This window comes from Bidens hawaiensis, unplaced genomic scaffold (assembly GCF_021521415.1).
Source record: "Bidens hawaiensis isolate Kalapana, Puna unplaced genomic scaffold, B.hawaiensis_p1.1 tig00005162_1, whole genome shotgun sequence".
Taxonomy (NCBI): domain Eukaryota; kingdom Viridiplantae; phylum Streptophyta; class Magnoliopsida; order Asterales; family Asteraceae; genus Bidens; species Bidens hawaiensis.
Window position 1 is genome coordinate 279751 of NW_027491330.1, and position 22245 is coordinate 301995.

Genomic DNA, 22245 nt, shown 5'->3' on the forward strand with positions numbered 1-22245 from the left:
TACACCATTATAATTCATACTCCACTTTTTGATTGTACACCATTGTGATTTATACTCCAAAAAATTTGGTTGACCTGTAACATGTTCAATCATGAACTTCAACTTATAACACACAGATACACCAAATACTTAGAAAATTAGACAGCTCAAAATCAAAATTAGACCGGACATAAAATTCACATAATATTATTACAATTGTCGATTACGAGTTAAGACCACAACTACCTATAATTGTTCCCTACGACTTTCCATCATTTGAAATCGTTGCATCGCATCTTCAACCGAAACTTGTTGGAATAACTCTCTTTCTATGTAACAAATGCAAGAATCGTTCATGTATCCATCACTCGTCCTATAATTACATAGATCCGCCTTCACATCGTTCATTGAAGAAAAACATCTTTCAACACTTGCCGTTGCAACGGGCAAAACTAATGATAACTTTATTAAACGATAGACCAACGGATAATCAATGTGTTTTCTTGTTTCCACCATCATTTTGGCAAGATCACTTACCCCGTTTAAGTTGGCAAACCGCTCATCTTCTTTCACATCAGTAATGTAATGGCCGAGTTCATACATAAGCTTGTCTATTTCATCTAAATTAAAATCATACGGATACATCTCGGCCAACTTTAACAAGTTTAGTTTATTAAAGGCACTAAAACTACAAGACGGGCTCAAAGAACTCATACGCGTAAGCAAGTTAGTGGTTACCTCACTAAAGCGGTTTTCAAGCTCTTGGATTTGCATATCGAGAACCGTGTTGAAATTATTAACCACATAATGGTCACGGTTGGTGATGCCGGTCTTCCTTCTTCGACATATCGGGTCAACATACTCGGCTTTCATATCAACCACTTCAATATCATATTTGTCACAAAACGATGTGACGTCTTCCAAAAGCGAGTCAAACCTTCAAGCCGATAACTTTTTAAGTCTTCTTTAGTTGATTTAACTAGCTCAACAGCATTCATAATATCTTGATCTTTTCTTTGAAGCGCTTCACACAATGCGGAAGTAACAGACAAGATGTGCTTCATCAAATGTAAATAAAATACAAAACTAAAAGTTTTCATGTATATATGAAGACCGATTGCTTGACTTTTGTCCGCACTAATCTCTCCCGATGTTTCTATATATTCAAGCACGTCAATAACACTAGGATATAAAGCAACCAAACGAAGAATTGTTTTTTCGTGAGAAATCAGTGTAAGTGACAGTTCTTGATTCGTTTCACTTTCGGTTTCAACTTCCAGTTGCGGATTTAACCCCAAGCTTTCTCTTCGACATTCTCTTATTGAATCTATTGGTTGGCAAGATGCACCAATGACATTTACTAAACTGATACTTCTTTAAAAAATTTATAAATTTCATGATGTTTGGTTGCAAGGGCCTCAACAACAAGTTGAAGTTGGTGAGCAAAACAATGAACATAATATGCTGAAGAATTTTCTTTCAAAATCAAAGCTTTCAAATCATTAAACTCGTCGAACATGCTGCTTGCCCTGCCATATACCTGACCTCTAACCCTACCAAAACTCAAATTGTGGCGAGCAAATAATTCATCAATTGCAGATTTAAGAGATAATGCACTTGTTTCCATAACTTGCACAAGACCAATAAATCGCTCATTCACAAATCCTAATTTATCAACATATCTCAAAACCACAGCCACTTGTTCCTTTTCAGAAACATCTCTCGATTCATCAACTAATATGGAAAAGACATCATCGCCAAGCTCTTCAAATATCTTCCTTAAGAGTTCTTCTGCAAAACAATTACAAATTTCCTTTTGAAACGGCAGAGCCGTCATTTGGTTATTCTCGGAAGCATTACTTAATATAACCTCATTAATTTCTTCACTCAATTCTCCAAATAGTTCTAAAAACTCTATAAAATGTCCTCTATATAGAGACGTTTCAGACTCATCATCACCACCGCAAAAATCTATCGCACCATTCAACAACGCTTTTGCAAGTTGAATCGAAGCATTTAATCGGACTCCACATAGTCTTTTCGGTATATCAATTCCTTCATCAACAACCACATCTAGATATCGAGCTTGCTTAACTAAATCTTCCCCTTTTTCATGCGCCTTTTATGAAAACTATTACATTTACCAACATAACCACCAAACTTCTCCCCAGCCTTCTGCCAACACCATACCCCTTCACTCACAAACGCTTCACTTTGTCCACTCTCCTTAAACAAGTAACAATACAAGCAATACGCTTTATATGTATTGACACTATATTCCAACCAATTTCCAAATTCATTAGCGTACCATTCATGATTAAAACGTCTTAATTTACCACTATAATTTGTTTGCGGGAAATCATGCTCGGTTGGCTGACACGGACCTCTAAGTAGATATGCGCGTCTAATTTCATCTTTTTGAGTTGGGTGGTAAGATGAAATTGGTTTCTGTTCGAAAGGGTCCCACAAAAGGTTGTCCAAATCTATTTTCGACGTTTACTACTTGAAGATAATGGTGATCCAATGTTTGATGGTTCGCTTTGAAAATATCTCTTAATATTCATTATACCTATAAGTTAAATCCAAGTTTTAACAAACTAACATTTAGTTCAAGTGTAACATCCTAAAATTTTAATGTTGAATAAAGAAAGTTATGTTTAGTGATTTCGCGTTAATTATTGGATATCGAGTAAGGAGCGGATCATGAACTTGGATTAATTGAGATGGGTTAAATGAGAATGGGCCTTAGGTCCATGGGATTTAAGTGATATAAATATCCCCTAAACTCTAAAATATCTTTCATTTCACCATATTCTCTTACACTCCAAAACACACACACCACACACCAACACCGCCGCCGGCCGAGGGAAGAACCGAGCCAGATCCGAGAGAGAGAGCGATTAGTTGTGATAACAAGTTAAACAAGATCCAAACAAGCTCAGAAAGGTATGATTCTTGATCTTTGAAGTTTAAAGATCCAAGTTTTATAGTGTAGATACGACCGAAAATGGTCGGGAAGCGTAGTGGGTGATGTCGAACCTTAACAAGGGTGTTAAAATCGCCAAAATGCTCAATAAAAACCAAAACAGCGGCTGATCTGGGCAACTTCACCTGCAACTGGGCAACTTCGCCTTCAAAGCGATAACTTCGCCTTCAAAGCGATAACTTCGCCTGAGGCCAAGTTCGCCTAATTGATAACTTCGCTTACGGCTAAGTTCGCCTGATGACAACTTTGCCTAGAGCTAAGTTCGCCTAAGGCTTAACTTCGCCTAAAGCCAAGTTCGCCTGATGACAACTTCGCCTAAAGCTAAGTTCGCCTAAGGTTTAACTTCGCCTAAAGCTAAGTTCGCCTAAGGTTTAACTTCGCCTAAAGCCAAGTTCGATTAGAAATTAAATTAAAAAAAAAAACCTAATGAAAAATGTGTTAAGACAGTTAATGTAAATAAAATTTTTCCAAGCTGACCTGGCAGCTCGACTCCAGCCAGGGGCTCTGCCCCTTGGACCCTGCTAGGGGCTCCGCCCCTAGACCCCGCTGCCAGGGGCGCTGCCCCTGGACCCCCGTTCGTTGTGGGTAGTAGTTAAGACTAGAAAGATGATATAAGTAGTGATAGTTGTTTGATACGTATACTTGTTATACAGTCAGCCGTGCACAACTGAAGAAAGGGATTACGATTAACGGTGAACGTAACCGTGTTCAGGTGAGTTTCTAGCCCCATTCCTTGTTATGTTTTCGGGGCTGTGTGCATACTTGATGTGTTGATTAATACATTTATCCTAAGTGATAAGTGTATGCCATATGTGATATATGTGATATGAATGAATGATTGCTTGATGGTACGTGAACGATCTTTGGATATTGCACGTACTGTCAGGTTGTAACGCTAGGTATAAGGTAAGTATGTTATGTATGCTTATGTGTATGAATATGATAAAGTTAATAAAAGAAGGAAATGATGGTTGTATGGTAACGAAGAGGGAATCGAACCCTACTAATATTAGAGAACTAGGGAACCGAACCCTACTAATATTCGAGGAAGGAGGATACCGAGCCCTAATAATACTCGAGGTATGATGTATGGTTGTATGGTAACGAAGAGGGAATCGAACCCTACTAATATTCGAGAACTAGGGAACCGAACCCTACTAATATTCGAGGAAGGAGGGTACCGAGCCCTAATAATACTCGAGGTATGATGTATGGTTGTATGGTAACGAAGAGGGAATCGAACCCTACTAATATTCGAAAACTAGGGACCAGACCCTTATAATATCTGTGATGTTAGGGACCAGACCCTTATAATATCTGTGATGTTAGGGAATCGAACCCTTCTAATATTCGAAAACTAGGGACCAGACCCTTATAATATCTGTGAGGTTATAGGGCGAAAGGCTCTTTAAAACGTATGATTATGTATGTAAAGAAAGTATGAAGGTAAAAATGAAAGTAAAAGCACTTAGGTGTGTATGAAAGAAAGTTAAGAGGTTAAGTATGAAATGTAAGAATGTATTGTATGATTATGTGATTAACTAGAACTCACTCAGCGTAGCTGACTTTTAGTATGCACGCAGGTGAGTAGGATGAGGCAGCTCGCTTGAGGAGACACGTGGCACTGAATAAGAGTCTGGCATCTGAAGACTTATGATGTTTTAATTTTAATGCTTTAATGTTGAAAGACAAAGGATGTTTTGAGACAAGTTATGAATTATGTAATGTTTTATGAAAGTTTTATATTCCGCGTAAATGTTTTAATTAACTCTGATATTTAGAACTGTGTTTATGAGTAAATCCAACACGAAAGTAGGGCTACCGGTAACGGGGCCATACAAGTTGGTATCAGAGCAAAGTTCGAGAGATTTAAGCATCCTACATGCTTAGACTCGAACAGAGAATGAGATTTAAGTAAGAAAGGAAAGAAGATGCCAGTTCAAGAATGCCATGTGTCGCTCAAGCAAGATCAGTAAAGGTAAAGTGTATGATTAAATGATATATGTTAATGAGAAAGAAAAGATATGTGAACGACAGGAATAGGAATAATTGATTGTTTGATTTGACTAATTGCTTAAGTAGAACCAGCACAAATAGACTCATAAAGGGAAGTGTATAGGACACGGAAAGTAACGTGATCAGCTAATCACAACTGGCCACTGTTATTACCTGTTAGCCTTGCTATCCTTGTACTAAATAGTTCCTTGAGTGATGATGTTTGTGTTTTCCCTTTTAGAATACGATGGCTGGAGCTGGAGACATTGTTGGAGCTGGAGGTCGCACTGGACGACGCGGCAGGCCTCGTCGTGTCCAGCAACCTTCGGTTGAGATAGCTTCCAACACCGAAGCTGAAGGAAGCACAACGGGAAGAAACCCGGAAAACAATGAAGGAGTTCAACTGGATCCCGCCATTCAAGCAGCTATTGTTCAAGCTGTGGCCACTGCTGTGAAGAATATTACCCCGGGAAGGTCTGCTGGAAGCCGTGAAAGAACTGTTGAAGGGGCAGGTGGTAATGATAGAAAGGATGACGAGAGGGAAAGGGGTGACTCAAGTGAGGTAAGGTCTGTGAAAGATGATGATAGGAAGAGGGGCCGAGGCGGTTGCAACTATAAGTCCTTCAAAGGTTGTGACCCGCCTAAGCTGACTGGTTTAGGAGACGCAATCGCTACTCTTCAGTGGATAACCGCCATGGATAAGGTTATCCGCATTAGCGAGTTCCGTCCCGATCAAGCAGTAGGGTATGCTACTCAATCATTCGAGGATGAGGCTATGTATTGGTGGGAGAGTGTGGAGCAGAGGAAGACCCGAGAAGAGATCAAAGAGATGAAGTGGGACGATCTGAAGGAGTTAGTAATGAAGAAGTTCTGTGCTGACGCCGAGGTTGAAAGGGCGGAGATGAAGTTCCTAAACTTGAAAGCTGGAACGATGACACATCGTGAGTACACTACAGAGTTCAACCGAATGTCTAGGTTGGTACCCGATATGGTCAGCACTGAGGCTAAGAGAATCAAGTGTTATGTGAGGGGATTACCACAGAGAGTCCGCATGTTAGTCAGGACAAGTAAACCTGCTACTTTCGATTCTGCTGTTGAACTCGCAGAGATGGTCTATGCAGACCTGGCTGCGGATGATGTGGTGGTGGGAGACGAGAAGAAAGAGAAGAGATGGGTCGCACCTGCTAAACGACCCGGTACCCAGTTATGGAACCCCAAAGATAAGAAGCAGAGAGTGTGGGAGAAGAGATCGTGTAAGACCTGCGGAAAGATGCATGGTGGTGAGTGCAGGTGGGGTAAAAGTTCTGATGTTTGTCTAAAATGTGGAAAGGCTCATGGTGGAGAATGCAGAATGGGGTCGAATGTCTATTATAAGTGCGGAAAGGTAGGACATTATGCTAATGAGTGCGGTGCTAAGTCAGCCTGTTACAAATGTGGCAAGACAGGTCATATGGCAAGGGAGTGCACTGAAAGTGAGGCTGGAGGTAGTGGGAAGAAAGATGCTGATCAAGCAAGGCCGAGGACTAGGGCCTACATGTTGACCCAAGAGCAAGCTAGACAGATTCCTGATGTTGTGACCGGTACGTTCTTAGTAAACGGCATTTCTGCTGCCGTATTATTTGATTCTGGTGCGAATAGAAGTTTTGTAGCTACGACATTTAGTAAACTCGCTAAAATGAAAGGCTGCCGAGTGTCTGAAACTTTTGTAGTAGAAACCGCCAGTGACACTTCGGTTAAAATAACAAAGATGGTTAAGAACTGTAAGATAGAATTGGAAGGACATGAGTTCCCGGTTACCTTGTACATTATGACCTTGGGAGGGTTCGATGTGGTTTTGGGTATGGATTGGTTGTCTGAGTTTGAGGCTCAGATAGTGTGTAAGAGTAGGATGATAAGGTTAAAGTCATTGGATGGTAGTGCGGTGACAGTTTATGGTGATAAGGAAAGTTCTGGGCTTAATGTCATTTCGATGATAAAAGCCGAGGGTTTGCTAAGGCGAGGGTGTTGTGCCTACCTGGCGTATGTCGTCAACGCTACGGCCGAGACGAAAGAAATGAAAGATGTTCCTATTGTGCGCGACTACCCAGAAGTATTCCCTGAGGATCTTCCGGGGTTGCCACCGGGGCGAGAGATAGAATTTCAGATAGATTTAATACCAGGAGCCCAGCCTGTCGCAAAGGCGCCTTACCGTCTAGCACCGTCCGAGATGAAAGAATTGATGTCCCAACTGCAAGAACTCCTCGACAAAGGTTTCATAAGACCGAGTGTTTCCCCGTGGGGCGCACCAGTATTGTTCGTGAAAAAGAAGGATGGAAGTATGAGAATGTCCATAGATTATCGTGAGTTGAATAAGCTTACGGTAAAGAATAGATATCCTTTGCCAAGGATTGATGATCTGTTTGACCAACTGCAAGGTTCAAGTTGGTTCTCACGAATAGATCTCAGATCAGGCTACCATCAGCTGAAGGTGAAAGAGGCAGACATCCCTAAGACAGCGTTCCGAACGCGGTATGGACACTACGAGTTCCTCGTAATGTCATTCGGTCTAACCAATGCTCCTGCAGCATTTATGGACATGATGAATAGGGTGTGTCGACCGATGTTGGATAAGTCGGTTATCGTATTCATCGATGATATATTGATTTATTCAAAGAGCGAGTCTGACCATGCCGAGCATCTGAGAGAGGTATTGGAAGTTCTGGAGAAAGAGAAGTTGTACGCCAAGTTTTCGAAATGCGCGTTCTGGTTAAGAGAAGTGCAATTTTTAGGTCACGTGGTTAATCCGGAGGGGATTACCGTGGACCCAGCTAAGATTGAAGCGATAACGAATTGGAAGACTCCGCAGAATCCGACTGATATACGAAGCTTCCTAGGGTTAGCTGGCTACTATAGGAGATTCATCGAAGGTTTCTCCAAGATAGCCGCACCGCTGACCGGTATGACCCGAAAGTCGATAGTATTCAGTTGGGGAAAGTTTCAAGAAGAAGCCTTTGAAGAATTAAAGAAGAGACTCACGCAAGCTCCAATCCTTGCTCTACCCGATGGTGACGAGGATTTCGTTGTTTTTTGCCGATGCCTCGCATCAAGGACTAGGTTGCGTGTTGATGCAACGAGGGAAGGTGATAGCTTACGCGTCTAGACAGTTGAAAGTCCACGAAAGTACTTATCCAACGCATGATTTGGAGTTAGCAGCTGTAGTGCATGCTCTTAAGATATGGAGGCATTATCTGTACGGTACTAAGTGTACTATCTATACAAATCATAAGAGTTTAAAGTACTTCTTCGAGCAGAAAGAATTGAACATGAGGCAGAGAAGATGGTTAGAATTGATAAAGGATTACGACTGTGAGATTAAGTATTACCCCGGTAAAGCTAACGTGGTCGCTGATGCGCTAAGTCGTAAGAATGAGGAAGTCCTTGCAACAGTGAAGTCATACAAGTTGATCATGAACTCAAGTCTTTTTGAAGAAATCATCAAAGTGCAGTCAGAAGTGTTAGTAGATGAAGGGTTAGTAAAGAAAGAAAGGATTTATGGCCAGCAAGATATAAGGTAAGTATGTTATGTATGCTTATGTGTATGAATGTGATAAAGTTAATAAAAGAAGGAAATGATGGTTGTATGGTAACGAAGAGGGAATCGAACCCTACTAATATTCGAGAACTAGGGAACCGAACCCTACTAATATTCGAGGAAGGAGGGTACCGAGCCCTAATAATACTCGAGGTATGATGTATGGTTGTATGGTAACGAAGAGGGAATCGAACCCTACTAATATTCGAGAACTAGGGAACCGAACCCTACTAATATTCGAGGAAGGAGGGTACCGAGCCCTAATAATACTCGAGGTATGATGTATGGTTGTATGGTAACGAAGAGGGAATCGAACCCTACTAATATTCGAAAACTAGGGACCAGACCCTTATAATATCTGTGATGTTAGGGACCAGACCCTTATAATATCTGTGATGTTAGGGAATCGAACCCTTCTAATATTCGAAATTAGGGACCAGACCCTTATAATATCTGTGAGGTTATAGGGCGAAAGGCTCTTTAAAACGTATGATTATGTATGTAAAGAAAGTATGAAGGTAAAAATGAAAGTAAAAGCACTTAGGTGTGTATGAAAGAAAGTTAAGAGGTTAAGTATGAAATGTAAGAATGTATTGTATGATTATGTGATTAACTAGAACTCACTCAGCGTAGCTGACTTTTAGTATGCACGCAGGTGAGTAGGATGAGGCAGCTCGCTTGAGGAGACACGTGGCACTGAATAAGAGTCTGGCATCTGAAGACTTATGATGTTTTAATTTTAATGCTTTAATGTTGAAAGACAAAGGATGTTTTGAGACAAGTTATGAATTATGTAATGTTTTATGAAAGTTTTATATTCCGCGTAAATGTTTTAATTAACTCTGATATTTAGAACTGTGTTTATGAGTAAATCCAACACGAAAGTAGGGCTACCGGTAACGGGGCCTTACATCAAGTTAACAACTTAATAATGTAAAAAGTAAAACAGTAATTAATTAAATGATACAGTCTATTAAATCAAATTAACAAAGAGTGAAACCTGGTAGAGTTAACAGTGGTCGGCCGACGGTGGTGGGGACTGGCGGTGCTGCGGCGGTGGCCGGAGCGGAGGATGGTTCGATGGGGCGGCTGTATTGTTGTTTGATGTTTGCAACTGTCAAAAGACAAACCCTAATTAAACATGTAAAAGTAAAAAAATTGAAAGGGAGGGAGCTTCAGCTTAATGTCACAAAGACACAAACCAATGTTTTAACCACACGCGAATTACTCGAGATCACCTCATGAAAAAACTTGATTGAACCAGGCTTAAATGAGCGCAAGCTTTATTTATCGAGTTTGAGTCGGCTTGCGAGCCTAAACTAACATGTTATTTTTGTAATATTATATACGCACACAATTATAATTTATAAATGTCTAAAAGTTAATTACTAGATAGTAAACAAGCCGAGATCGATATTGTGTAAGTTTAACGAGCCGAGTTGGGGTTCGAATAAGCTCATTTGCACCCTAATTATAACAAACCAAAAATTAAATAAAAGGAAGAAGTAAGGAAATGGAAGAAGGAAATTCCATCCCACATTAGTGGAGGAAAGAAATGGAGAAGGAACCACCTTAGTATAAATAGGTTTGTAAACTCTTGTCCCACATCGCTAGATTAACAAACTAGTGAACTCTTTATAAGAATCGGAAATTTCTATGATAATGTTATTATAAGGCATATCACACCCAGTGGTCCTAGCGGAGGGTGCAGAGCACCCGCACGCGCACGGGCTCGGGCGCAATGTGGTGCCTTGATGGCGCACTTTGCACTTCGCACCGCCTTAGTATTTTTGTTGGGCATTAAGAAAAATAAAATAAATAAATAAATAAATAAAATCCTTCCAACGCGATACGCGACGGGTTCAAATTACTCATCGCGTACCGCGACGTGGAGGTTACACAGTGGACACGTGGCCTGCCACGTAGCAGGCCTAGGGCTGACTCAGCGAAGCTACAAGATGCTTCGCGGTACGCGGCGGCTTTCTATTTATGGCCATCGCGTACCGCGATTCCGAAACTTGCTATAAATAGGAAGTGAACGGGACTTTATTTCTTCGCACAAAATTTCTTTCTTTCTCTGAAAACACACACATACATATAATATTAAGAGATAGTATAATACCCGAGTGTCGTAACGATACCCTATCCGATCGAAAGAAATATACACGAATCCAAAAGCTCTGCCTGTTAAGGTATGACATTGTGTCATCGTGTAAAGTTTCTACTCTCGTGATTATCGTTATGATTATTGGTTTTATACTAATCTAGTGATACTACATTGTGTTTATCTTAGGTGCTTAATACCAGAGGTTTTCTTTGATTGTAAACCTGCAAGGTGAGACATTCGAGTTTTTATACAACTCACATTTGCGTGAGACAACTATTTTTCCGACATTGTCATGATGATTTCAAAACCTATAAAACTCATGGCAAATGATCTAAATGTTTTCAAATATATTTTTTAAGTATTTTAAATACATTACAGTGATTAAGTCTCTGTAGACTTACGGGATGATTACTACTGGTATTGTGGGGTTTTGTATACACGGCTTGCCTACTGGCTCTAACACGTTACTTATTGGACAAGTGTTAGCCAATAAGTAATATGACCACAGTCATAGATACGGTCGAGTGACAAGTACCTTTCGGTAATTTGTAAGCAGACAGATGTAAAAACAACTTAATGCTGTAACTGTAAAATGGGTCATTTACAAATGAATGTACTCACCAGTATTTCTTGCTGATCAAATATTTTAAACATGTTTCAGGTGACTTGTTAAAGACAAAGGAATGATGCATGCGGGCTTCCAGCTTAAATAAGTGGCTTGTCACCAGAATAAAGAAACGTGTTTTGTAAATTAGGGTTTAACCCTATAAAATTTATGTTTGTATCAGAACGGATTAAATTCCCGGTTTTATCATAATAATAATCATGGTGTTTTTATAACTCTGATCATTTTTCCTAACTACGGTTCTGATGAATTTTCCGCTGCAAAATAATTTAATAAACACCGATACCACCAATCAATGTTCACGGCTCCCCTCCCGGGGTATAGGGGTCGGGGGCTGTGACACTAAGCACTGCATCACTTGTTCAATTTTAATGTATTATATTAAAGGGTTCACTCTAATTTTTTTTATATACTGTTCAGCTAAATATTTCGAAACTCCGGAGGTTCCGGTAAATCTTTCCCGGATTTCATAGGCCGGCCTTGATTTATTACGTTTTTTATTTATTTATTATCCTACTACATTTCCTCTAGAATAACCTTTACTTAACATTTATCATAAGTTATTCTTAATGAATTTGAAGATTTGGGATCAATGCCACAAACTCTTTACATTTTAGCCTGTTAACCCGTTTGAAAACAATATTGCATTTATTTTAATTATTATCTCATAACTCCTCTTAAATTTTTAAACCCATTTCAACAAGTATAAGTGATCTGTTCGAAAAAAAGGGTGCAAGCTATCATTTAGAATTAACTAGTATATTGACCCGCCATGTTACGATGGGGCTGTGAAACCGTAACAAAAGAAACTAACGATGTCCACTGTTACACGAAATTGATCTTTGATCCATTGTTGAAAAGGGAACTTTTGTGTTGTGGTGTTCCAGATTTTTATTTTTGTTTAATAGCCATTTGGATCACTGATTGGTCAATGACCAATCCAATTATCTTCATTCCACCGTTCAGAGGATACCCCATATTTATTTGTCATATGTGGAACTTAAACCTAGACAGTGGCGAATGATAGTTGGGGCCAGGGGTGGCCCGACCCTCTCCGTTTTTTTGCGCAATAATGTAAATTTACCCGCCTTTAACCTAAAATTTGATCGCAGCTCCCTCCTTTTACGGGTTTTTAATGCGTATTTTCGTCCACCCCTCGACATATTTGCCCAAGCTTCGCCACCGAACCTAGATCTCCCATATCTAACTTGTAGTTAACGACGGAATGCAATAGCAATATGTAATATATAATTTCCTTTTTAAAGGTAAATATATTTACACAAATAATCTTATGAAGTGGAAATGGAAATTGGGTATTTCTTGAGAACATGATGATCAATCAATCATACCTAGTGAAGTCCCACCGACAGCAAAGCTATAAGTAGGGTCTGGGGAGGGTGGGATGTAGGCACACCGTACCTCTATCCAAAGGGATAAAGATGTGGCTTCCAGAGAGACCCTTGGCTCTAAATACATATGTATGAGGCAAAACAAAGAAAATCAAAGTTCAACAGTTAGATAAAAACTAAAATAATAATAATAATAATAATAATAATAATAATAATAATAATATGTAAGGAAAATACCATTATGGTATGTGACCTAAATAGTTAAGTATAAGCCCTAAGGTATTCATTTCTCCCTAAAAATCCTTAACTTTAATTCTACTTCTCCAAGAATTCATATCCCCAACCATGTCCTCGGAGAGGTTTAGATCTATCAAATCATGCCTAATCCTCTCATCCCAAGTCAATTTAGGTCGTCCTCTACCCCTCCTCCCCTCTATAGTAATGTTTTCTACGGATCTAACAGGATTCGTTGTCTGTCTTCTCTTCACATGTCCAAACCATCTCAATCTCCACTCTCTTATCTTGTCTGCTATGTTCGTCACCCCTAATCTCTATCGAAACACAATGTTTCTTATTCGGTCTAGCCTTGTGTGCCCACACGTCCAACGTAGCATTCTCATTTCTGCTACCTCCATCTTCCGCACTTGTGCCTTTTCATGGCCCAACAATCTGTTCCATATAGCATTGCAGGTCTAACTGCAACCCTGTAAAATTTCCCCTTTAGTTTAGTCGGGAAACTCTTGTCGCACAATATACCTGTGGCTACTTTCCATCTACACCATCCTACCTGAACTCGATGTGTCACATCACTGTCTAATTCCCCATCGCTCTGAACAAATGACCCTAGATACTTGAACTTCGTTACCTGCGGGACCACCTGCCCTTCAATGGTGATCTGTGCGTCCTCATTGTCGTTTATCCCACCAAAATCACAGTGGAGGTACTCCCTCTTAGAGCGGCTAATCTTTAAACCTTTTGTCTCTAAGGTTGTTCACCACTCCTCAAGCCTCATGTTTAGATCTTGTTTTCTCTCAGCAAGTAACACAATATCGTCTGCGAACATCATGCACCACGGGAGAGTCCCCTGAATCGACTCTGACAACTCATCCAAGACTACTGCAAAAGAAACGGACTCAACGTTGAGAACATGATGATCTTACTCGTTAATTTTTTATTTATAATTTTTACAAAACATCACATTTACTACTAACTTTCACTAAAATTCCGAACCTAAACACCTTTATATACCCATATTTCTTGGTTAAAAGCTAAATTAAATATACTAAACTTTGTTTAGACAGATTCGGTTTAGTGATTATGACCGAAGGATGCTATAAACCCTAACGATTATGCGGAACATAATCGCCATTTGAGTCTTGAACCACCAAAAACTTATACCATTGTAAGTTGTTTTTACATCATATGTACCATTAATTACAATCAATTTCATGACTTGATGCAAAATCCATCACTTACATATAAAAAAAGACCTTTAAGGTTTGAGATTGAAACCAATTTGTGACTTTAGTTTATACTTGAAATTAATTTTTGTTGTAGTAGTCTAACACATACTAAAAATGATTTTGTGAATCACTATAAGATTATATCAAGATAATATCCTTCTTTGAAATCTTTCGAAATTTATTGTCGCCACTTAAGTGCGTTTCTTTTTCTGGCTGACGTCAGATTATAGTTACGGCAGTGTAGTTCTAATGTGGATGCCGAATGAATAAGAAACTGAGATTTACAACTTGCGAGCGACGGAAACTTTTAGGTTAAATTGTTAATGGGCCACACTTAGAAAATAAAACAAAAACTAATGGACTCGAAAGTTGAGCTGACATGTTACATTATTAATCAGCCATAATTGAGATTTTGTTAACCGGTTACGAATAAACGGCTAATTAAAACGGAACCGAAAAACGGTTATTCAAAAAATCAAAAAATATTAACCGACAGTTAATACTTCAGTTTGATTTTCGATTAGTTCGGTTTCGGTTTCATCAAGTCACCCATACATACATTCTCTCTCATAGGGTTTCATCAATCACTTCCACCTGCACAAGCAATCAACCAATTCGATCACAGACGACTCAAATGAACATCGAAATCAACGGACGGCACGCGCTTCTCTTCGACGACGACACCGCCGCGGCGTTCGTCAACTCCGACGACGCACTCGTGGAATGGAATTCGCTGTTAATCGACCGTTACGACGTCCGGCACCTCCTGTCCAGTCCGCCGCCGTCTCGGAGGCGGCGGAATCCACAGACGTCGCACTCGTCGTCCGCTGATGCGGACCTCGATTACGAACGGTACCTGGATCTCCCTTCACAGTCCGAAGAAGAAGGTAATAATATTAATATTAATACTTGTTTATTACGTATTTGAATTTTGTATGTTGTAGTGGAAATGTAAGCTGGATTTTTAGGTTCATAGGGTTATTGTTTTTCACTTGTTTGTTTGGTATATAGGATTGAAACGTCATTGCATTTTGTTAAATTGAATGTTAGTCTCGAAAGTCGAAACCATAGTTGACAAAGGCGCAAGGCGCAAAGGGTGAGCTTAGGGTCTAGGTGGAGGGGGATTAATAAGCAAGGGCCCGAGATAAGCATGGTGCATAGCGTAGAATACGTTTTTTTGTTGTTTTAGACATGTTTTAGGCTTTTGTTTTAAGGATAGTTTAGGATGGTTTCATGTCATTGTCGGATGTTTAAGACCAGTTTGACTGGAATTTGCAGATTTTGCTAGAATTTCAGCATTTGGCTGGAATCTGACCAAAATCAGGCTGAAATCTTGCTCGAAGGTCGATGGACTGCCTGGATGGCAGAAAGGTGTTTTTCCTGCTCAATTTGCCTTGCCCGAGGGCCTAGGTTGAAACCTGAACGGCTCAGTTTCTTTAGCCGGATAGTCTGCCGTCCTAAATCAAATGAAGCATTGCTTTTCTGTTTTGAGGAAATTTGATAGAATTTGTTGCAAGATGTTTTTTATGAACTCATATTATGTTTCATTGAGTTGATATCTGGACATGATGTTTCTTGATTTGATAAAAAGCGTCTTATAAGTTCTTCTGAGATGAAGGGCTTAGTTAGTGTTGCAAAAGAGTTAACATGTTTCTTTTGAGATGATGTATGGACTATATGTCTCTGGAAAGCCTTGGGCTTTTGAACTTTGAAGCTCTTTGGATACAGTGCGAACACGTAAAAGCATCTAAAATAATTTTGTGATTTAGTTGTATTTTTTATTTTTTTATTGTTGTGTGCGTTGTAATAACTTGTTATTGGCCCTCACATGTTTTTGTATTTTTATTATATAGATTTTGTTGACGGTACTGTTTTACTGGATTTTTAGTGTTTCTAAATCTAACACAACTGTTTTGTGGTATTCAGAAGAAGAAGAAGAAGCAAAACCAGAACCCACTGCTGGATTTAATGCTGTTCCTTTTTCTTATGGAAATGATGAGGATCCTAATGATCAAAAGACTGCCGAGACTGAACCAGAAGTTCCTAAATTTCATCCACCTTTTCCTGTACCTGACAGCCTTGTTCAAAACTTGGTAAGTTCAAATACATCAGCTTTATGAGCTTAATAGCTTTGATAATATTGTTTATTTGTAACTGCTACTTAGATGAAGGTGACCAAAGGATAATTCTCAAAGGTACATATGTTTTTTAAAAGCTCACCATGTCTAAGTTTACAGATGCTTGGAGCAGGGATCGCGTTGTGATCTAAGGTTGCCATTCACAGGCACCATGTTCTCTTTTGATATCATGTGCAAGGGTCTGTGCAGGTGGGGTTAGGATTATAACATGCTTTATTACTGTAGTAAGGATAAATCATCACACAACTTGAGAATGGCACTTATACATTATACATTTTAAGTAATTCATATTATTATCGTTATTATAATTCTTTTTTTTAGTTTCTTTATCTTATTCTGCATCTTTGCTTATTTGGCATTTCGTCATTTCTAGTTTATATTATTTAGGCATTCTTAGCAATTTCTGTTTGCTAAAAATCAATTATTCTTGTTTTCTATTTGTTTTTGTGTTTTTCTAGCCTTCGACAGAGAAAGTACATCAGATTATTGCAAGGACTGCTCTCTTTGTGAGTAAAAATGGAGGTCAATCAGAAATTATTTTGAGGGTTAAGCAAGGAGACAACCCGACCTTTGGGTTTTTAATGCCAGATCATCAGCTACATCCATACTTCAGATTTTTGGTTGACAACCAGGATCTCTTACATTCAAAAGACAACGGGCAGCCTGAAAATGAGGAGAAAATATCTAATACTGGAGCATTGTCTTTACTTGGTTCTGTTTATGGCACTGGCGAGGATGATGATGGTGGAACAGATCATCCATCATCATCATCATCTAAAGAATGCGTATCTGGGAACACTGTGAATGCAGATGCTACCATTCCTCTTGCAGCAGCGAAAACTGCATTGCCATCTGACAAAGATGAGCCTGTTATAAAAAGGAATTCTTTGCCAAATGCATTGAAAGAGAGAAGAACTAGTAGTGCTAAGAAAGATGAGTTTTTGGGTTCACTATCTTCTGTACCCGATAAGTCACGGGCTTCTTCTCTACCTCCAATTCCCAAAACTGAGCTCATGCTTGTGGACCCACCATCTGAAATGAAACGGCTGGTTGAAAAGATAGTTGAATTCATCATCAAGAACGGGAGACAGTTTGAGGCTGTACTCATGGAACAAGACCGTGGTCATAGAAGATTCCCATTTTTAATCCCATCTAATATATTCCATCCATACTATCTGAAAGTTCTCCAGAGAACCCAAGAGGTACTTATTCTTAACTGTCATATAATATTTACATATATATTAATTTACAAACTTTGATTGTGAATAAAAAACACTATTCACTTCTTACAAGTGCTTAAAACATTTGGTCCAAGTGCTTTAAGCATGACTTTTTCTAAGTTTCTTATAGACCCCCCTCTAAACATACCATTTAGACACTAAAGTTTTTGATTTTATTATTATTATTATTATTATTATTATTTGGTCAACCATGTTAATGTCACGTGGATTTAATATTTTGTTTATCTTATAACCTTTAAGAATTAAGATACGATGCTTTACAAAGTTGAGTATTCCGTTGTGACGTGCTTATTTTTATCTATTTATCGATATCAATTTTGTTCAAAACCGAGTTGTTAATGGAATGTACAAATGATCGAAGCATAAGCGTACAGTCATGCGACCCGTGTCACAGTTTACTTTTTTTGTTTGTGGTAAAATGATGCCGTTTACCGTTTTCGGCATTCTAATTAACAACGTTTTAATTTGAGTTTATGGTGTATTTAATGTCAATTTTTTTCGTGGGTTTACATATATTTTAGAACCTTTTGTAAATAGTCTATGGTTAACAAAATACGCAAATGCGGCTCTCATCGCGCGGGCACAAAATTTATAATATTCTTGTTAATGTCTAATCACATTCTTCTCTGTTTGCCTTAAGCTGAAAGGTTTAGCTGGTTTGTGCATGATTTTAGCGTTTCCTAGCTTAAGTTAATTTACCTTGCAGTATCTGTTTTCAATGAAATTATGATTAAGAGTGGAGTTGTATCAAAGGCTTATATAAGTTATATGTATATTTAAAAAGTTGACTAAATAATTCATTGTACATATTTTTTCTTAACACAAGAAGCTGATTAATATGATTGTGCTATGACTGCTATCACCGTGCTTGGTTCAAAATCATAGAGTTTTCGTGGTCTTGATTATTATTGTTGTTGTTGTTGTTGTTGTTGTTGTGTCAAGTTAATTTATATACTTCATGGCTGATTGTTTGCTCATTTCATCTTGTAGTCGAAACTAACTGTCAAAAGTTACAATGAGAAAGAAGATTTCAAAGGACATATCTCAAACAAGAAAAAGTCTATCTCGAGGGAGAATGAGAATGATATAATGGAATCTGATGATATACCACTTGATTCTGAAAGAAAAGAGAAGTTTAAGATGATAATTAACAAGTCTAAAAAAGAAGGATCAGACGTGCCTGCTAAGTCCACACAATCACCACCTCGAGTCCAGGTGGATGCTGACCAAGCAGCAGCAATTCTTCAAGCTGCTACCAGAGGCATTAAGCCTTCCAATTTAGGATTTTTGTATGGGCAGTCATCTAATGAAGATGGTTCCTCTGAGTCAAAGTTGACTCACGAGCAGAAATTAAAGGCTGAGAGGCTTAAACGGGCCAAGATGTTTGTGGCCCAGCTGAAAAGTGGAGCAGCTCCATTAAAAGCCGGGCTCTCACGTGGCTCATCAGCTGAGCCACAAACTGACAACCGCCTTGCAGCCAAAGAAACCGAGAAGAACACACCTCCTTTAGATGTTGGCGCTGCAGATAATATATCAAAATCAGAAAAAGAACATTTGAACGAAGAAAAACGAGCAATGAGAAAATATCGAGCTCGTTCTACAAAAGACAATAAAGATGACCATGATGATGATGATGAGGACGATGGCGATGATGAGAGAGAAAGAAAGAGGTCACATAGACACCATAGTAAGAAACATCGATCTCATAGTCATTCAGTTGAAGATGAGAGAGACGAAAAATATGCAGATGAAAGAGATTACAAACATGCAAAAAGACATCGATCTCATCGTTCTTCTCATAAACACGATGATGACTTGGACAGAATCACTGATGAAAAGGATCAAAAGCATTCAAAGAAAAAGAAGCATCGATCTTCTAGCTCTTATGAAGACGGTGAACAAGAAAGTGAACCCGAACGTTCTAGAAGGAAACACCGATCTCATGAAGATGAACAAGAAAGTGAACACGAACGTTCTAGAAAGAAACACCGATATGAAGATGAACAGGAGAGTGAAGATGAATATTCTAGAAAGAAACACCGATCGTATGAAGATGAAGATAGTGAACATGAATATTCTAGAAAGAAACACCGATCTCACCATTCTTCACATGATGAAGATGACAGTGACGATAAACATTCTAGAAGAAAACGAAAACATGGGTCTCACAAATCTTCTCATAGGCATAAGCATAGGAAAAGCCACTCCTCTAGGCATAAAGAGAAGCATGATGTGTCTTCAGAAGAGGAGTCGAGGGACCAAAGTAAGGCTAATAAGAATATTAAGGGACCAAACTCGGAAAGAGAAGAACTTGAAGAAGGGGAGATAACGGGCCCGTCAAAAGGAGTACCTTTGGTTAATGGAGCTACTAGAGAACCTTCGGTTGATACATCAAGTTCTTTACAAGATCTGAAACCGCTGACTCAGCCATCCACGACAACTGAGGTTTCTGATGATCTCAGGGCCAAAATCAGAGCAATGCTGATGTCAACAATGTAAGTCGTAAACTTTGGTGGTTAGTTGCCTTGAAATTATTTACAAATTGTTTTGTATGTAGTTGTTTTGTAACCTAAACAACTATGCCTTGTACAACTTTTACAATTATTCCTTCGTAAACCTTTATTTTCTGCTAATTTTGGTACACATTTAGTTTTTGCTCTTGAAATTAGTTACAGATTATAAATCTCAGTATGGCCCGTTTTGTTCCAAACTCGTTTTTGGCCTGAACCTTGTGTAATTGTGTTTTGCTAGAAATACTTTCATACTTTTAACTGACCTGAGATTAGGTAGGGTTGGATTCTGACTGAGTCAAACTGTGTGTATGCATTTGTTTTAGCTGTGCTACTATCGGCCTATCGCTTTCGTATTGTGTCAACAAAAGCTGCTACAGGTGTTGGCGTTCGTTTTTGTTTTCTTTTATCAATTTATTTTTCTCTATTACGTCAACAATAGCAGCAAATTGTCTTTATCCCAAGCCAGTTGGATTTTATATAAAAAAACCATTCCAAATCAAGCTGTAATACAGTGTATACTAGTCTTTTTGTCAAGTTGAAACAAAACCCTTTATTGAATTGGGTTAGAAAACGACGATGGCTTGACGATTTGGCAACCAGGCGATGGCGAAAGTTGACAGAACATCAGGACCGTCGTTATAAACTCCTTTGAACCAGTCGGCTACTTCAACTTCTCGATGCTTGACCCACTTGGATAAGTGAAAGAAAACGATATTTTGTTAGTCAAGGAGTTGATTTTGAAATGAAAGTCCCACTTAAACTACTCTATGTTGACATATGAATTACAAAACTTGTCCTCTCTTGGTCCCCTTACAAGTTGCAAGAATTCTTAAATAATGATACATGTAACATATTCTTCATATTAACTATTCAGTGAAACAGACTAACCTTTGTTTTGTCATTTAACTAGGCTTGTAAACGAACTGAATGTACACCAACAGAGCATGTTCGTGTTAATTTGTTTAACCTTTTACCAAACACTTGATGGAACATGAACAATTAAAGGACCAAGGTTTTTTGTTCGTGTTCGCTGAAAATGAGCGTGTTTTAGTTCGTTTGTTAATGGTATCAACGAACGGTTCATGCAAGTAAACAAATGAAAATAACTGAACATTGATAAATGGGCATAACAAAGCGAACATCAAACGAAGATAAAAATTTATCGGCTAAAAAGTTGATATAGTTGGACTAAAATCTAATTTTTGATATTTTAGTTTCATAACTCTGGACTGGATTGTAATGAGTCTAAAGAACTAAATGATTATATAAATGAGCGTGAAAAGAAAACAAGAAAAATTAAACTTGAACATAAAAGAATGAACATTGATGAATGTAACTAAACATAAATGAACGAATATTCACAAACATAAGCAAATAAAGTAAATGAATGTTCACGAGCATAAATTAAAGAATGAAACATGTAAATATACTAGACATGTTACTTAAACTATGATATTATAAGCCCGCTATGTGATTATGTATGTATATCTCTATATCTAGTATTCTAGTGGAGACTATGTGAATGTGTTTTTCAATTCTCATGGTTTTCAGCTTTTTGTATTGAACATTTGGACCGCTCAATACATAATCACTTTTCCACTTAAAAACTATGAGAATCACATAACCACTTGTATCTATTCCTTATATGTCTCTTATCTAACCGCTTAACCACTCTCTCTTCCACGTTACATATTTTCAACATCACACAACAAATTAGCAGTGTAAATGTAGCTTTTACTGTTGTCTATATAAATGAATGGCGTGTGACATTTTGTATTAAAAGCATCTCAATATATTAAAAGCATCCCAATATATAAATGAATGGCGCGTGACATTTTGTTCACGTTGCTAGAGTTTGAATCACACATAATGTTTAAAAATATGATTCTCCATCTAGAAGGCCAGAACTAGCAGTTTTAAAGACTAGGTCAAAGTTTAGCATGTTCTTAATTTCTTATAGTTAGAAGTTGGATATGTTTAACAGTCATGTGCCGGGCATATGATTATCGCTAACGCACAATTATGTTTTAGTCATTATACAACTCTTCGACTTTTTGTTGCAAACACATATTAGCGTGTCCGTCTGGTATCTCAAACAGGTAGCTTAAGCTCGGTTATTGATCGGTTTAATTAATTAGAAAATAGTAATTAGAGTGAATGTTAGGGTGTTTGGACATTGGAATAGGTCAAAGTCTTCACACCCCATTATTGTTTTGTGGTACATCATCTTCAAAGCATAGAGACCTAACCACATTAAAATATAAACACTTTGGTGCCA

The 22245-nt window shown here is 38.4% G+C and overlaps 2 protein-coding genes across 5 annotated transcripts; one reads left to right on the forward strand and one right to left on the reverse strand.

The window, feature by feature from the left end:
- Positions 1-225: 225 nt before the first annotated feature.
- LOC143629110 (uncharacterized) lies at positions 226-2393 on the reverse strand. The gene is made up of 6 exons (XM_077098468.1): positions 2316-2393; positions 2124-2205; positions 1520-2034; positions 917-1037; positions 718-845; positions 226-633 (listed from the first exon to the last, which is right to left on the reverse strand). Exons 1-6 carry the CDS (start codon positions 2391-2393, stop codon positions 226-228), a joined length of 1332 nt encoding a protein of 443 aa, XP_076954583.1.
- A 12249-nt stretch (positions 2394-14642) lies between these two features.
- Positions 14643-21024, forward strand: LOC143629147 (uncharacterized). 4 transcript variants are annotated; one of them, XM_077098500.1, is made up of 5 exons: positions 14643-14962; positions 16002-16168; positions 16672-17415; positions 18445-19348; positions 19403-21024. In XM_077098500.1, the coding sequence occupies exons 1-5, from the start codon at positions 14710-14712 to the stop codon at positions 19951-19953; spliced, it is 2619 nt and encodes an 872-aa protein (XP_076954615.1). In that variant the 5' UTR covers positions 14643-14709; the 3' UTR covers positions 19954-21024. The 4 variants fall into 4 exon arrangements, with proteins under 4 accessions (XP_076954615.1, XP_076954613.1, XP_076954614.1 ...); XM_077098498.1 differs by having other exon boundaries at positions 14644-14962; positions 16005-16168; positions 18445-20691; XM_077098499.1 differs by having other exon boundaries at positions 14644-14962; positions 16008-16168; positions 18445-20691.
- Positions 21025-22245: the final 1221 nt, after the last annotated feature.

Bases quoted from the DNA above. Each gene is read 5' to 3' on its own strand.
- LOC143629110 (XM_077098468.1), bottom strand. From the start codon at position 2,393: ATGAAATTAGACGCGCATATCTACTTAGAGGTCCGTGTCAGCCAACCG. The intron at 1,038-1,519 runs GTATATGGCAGG...CATTTGATGAAG, and splicing joins TTGGTAGGGTTAGAGGTCAG to CACATCTTGTCTGTTACTTC. The intron at 634-717 runs GTAACCACTAAC...AACTTGTTAAAG, and splicing joins TTGAAAACCGCTTTAGTGAG to TTGGCCGAGATGTATCCGTA.
- LOC143629147 (XM_077098497.1), top strand. From the start codon at position 14,710: ATGAACATCGAAATCAACGGACGGCACGCGCTTCTCTTCGACGACGAC. The intron at 14,963-16,001 runs GTAATAATATTA...TGTGGTATTCAG, and splicing joins TTCACAGTCCGAAGAAGAAG to AAGAAGAAGAAGAAGCAAAA. The intron at 17,416-18,444 runs GTACTTATTCTT...TTCATCTTGTAG, and splicing joins TTCTCCAGAGAACCCAAGAG to TCGAAACTAACTGTCAAAAG.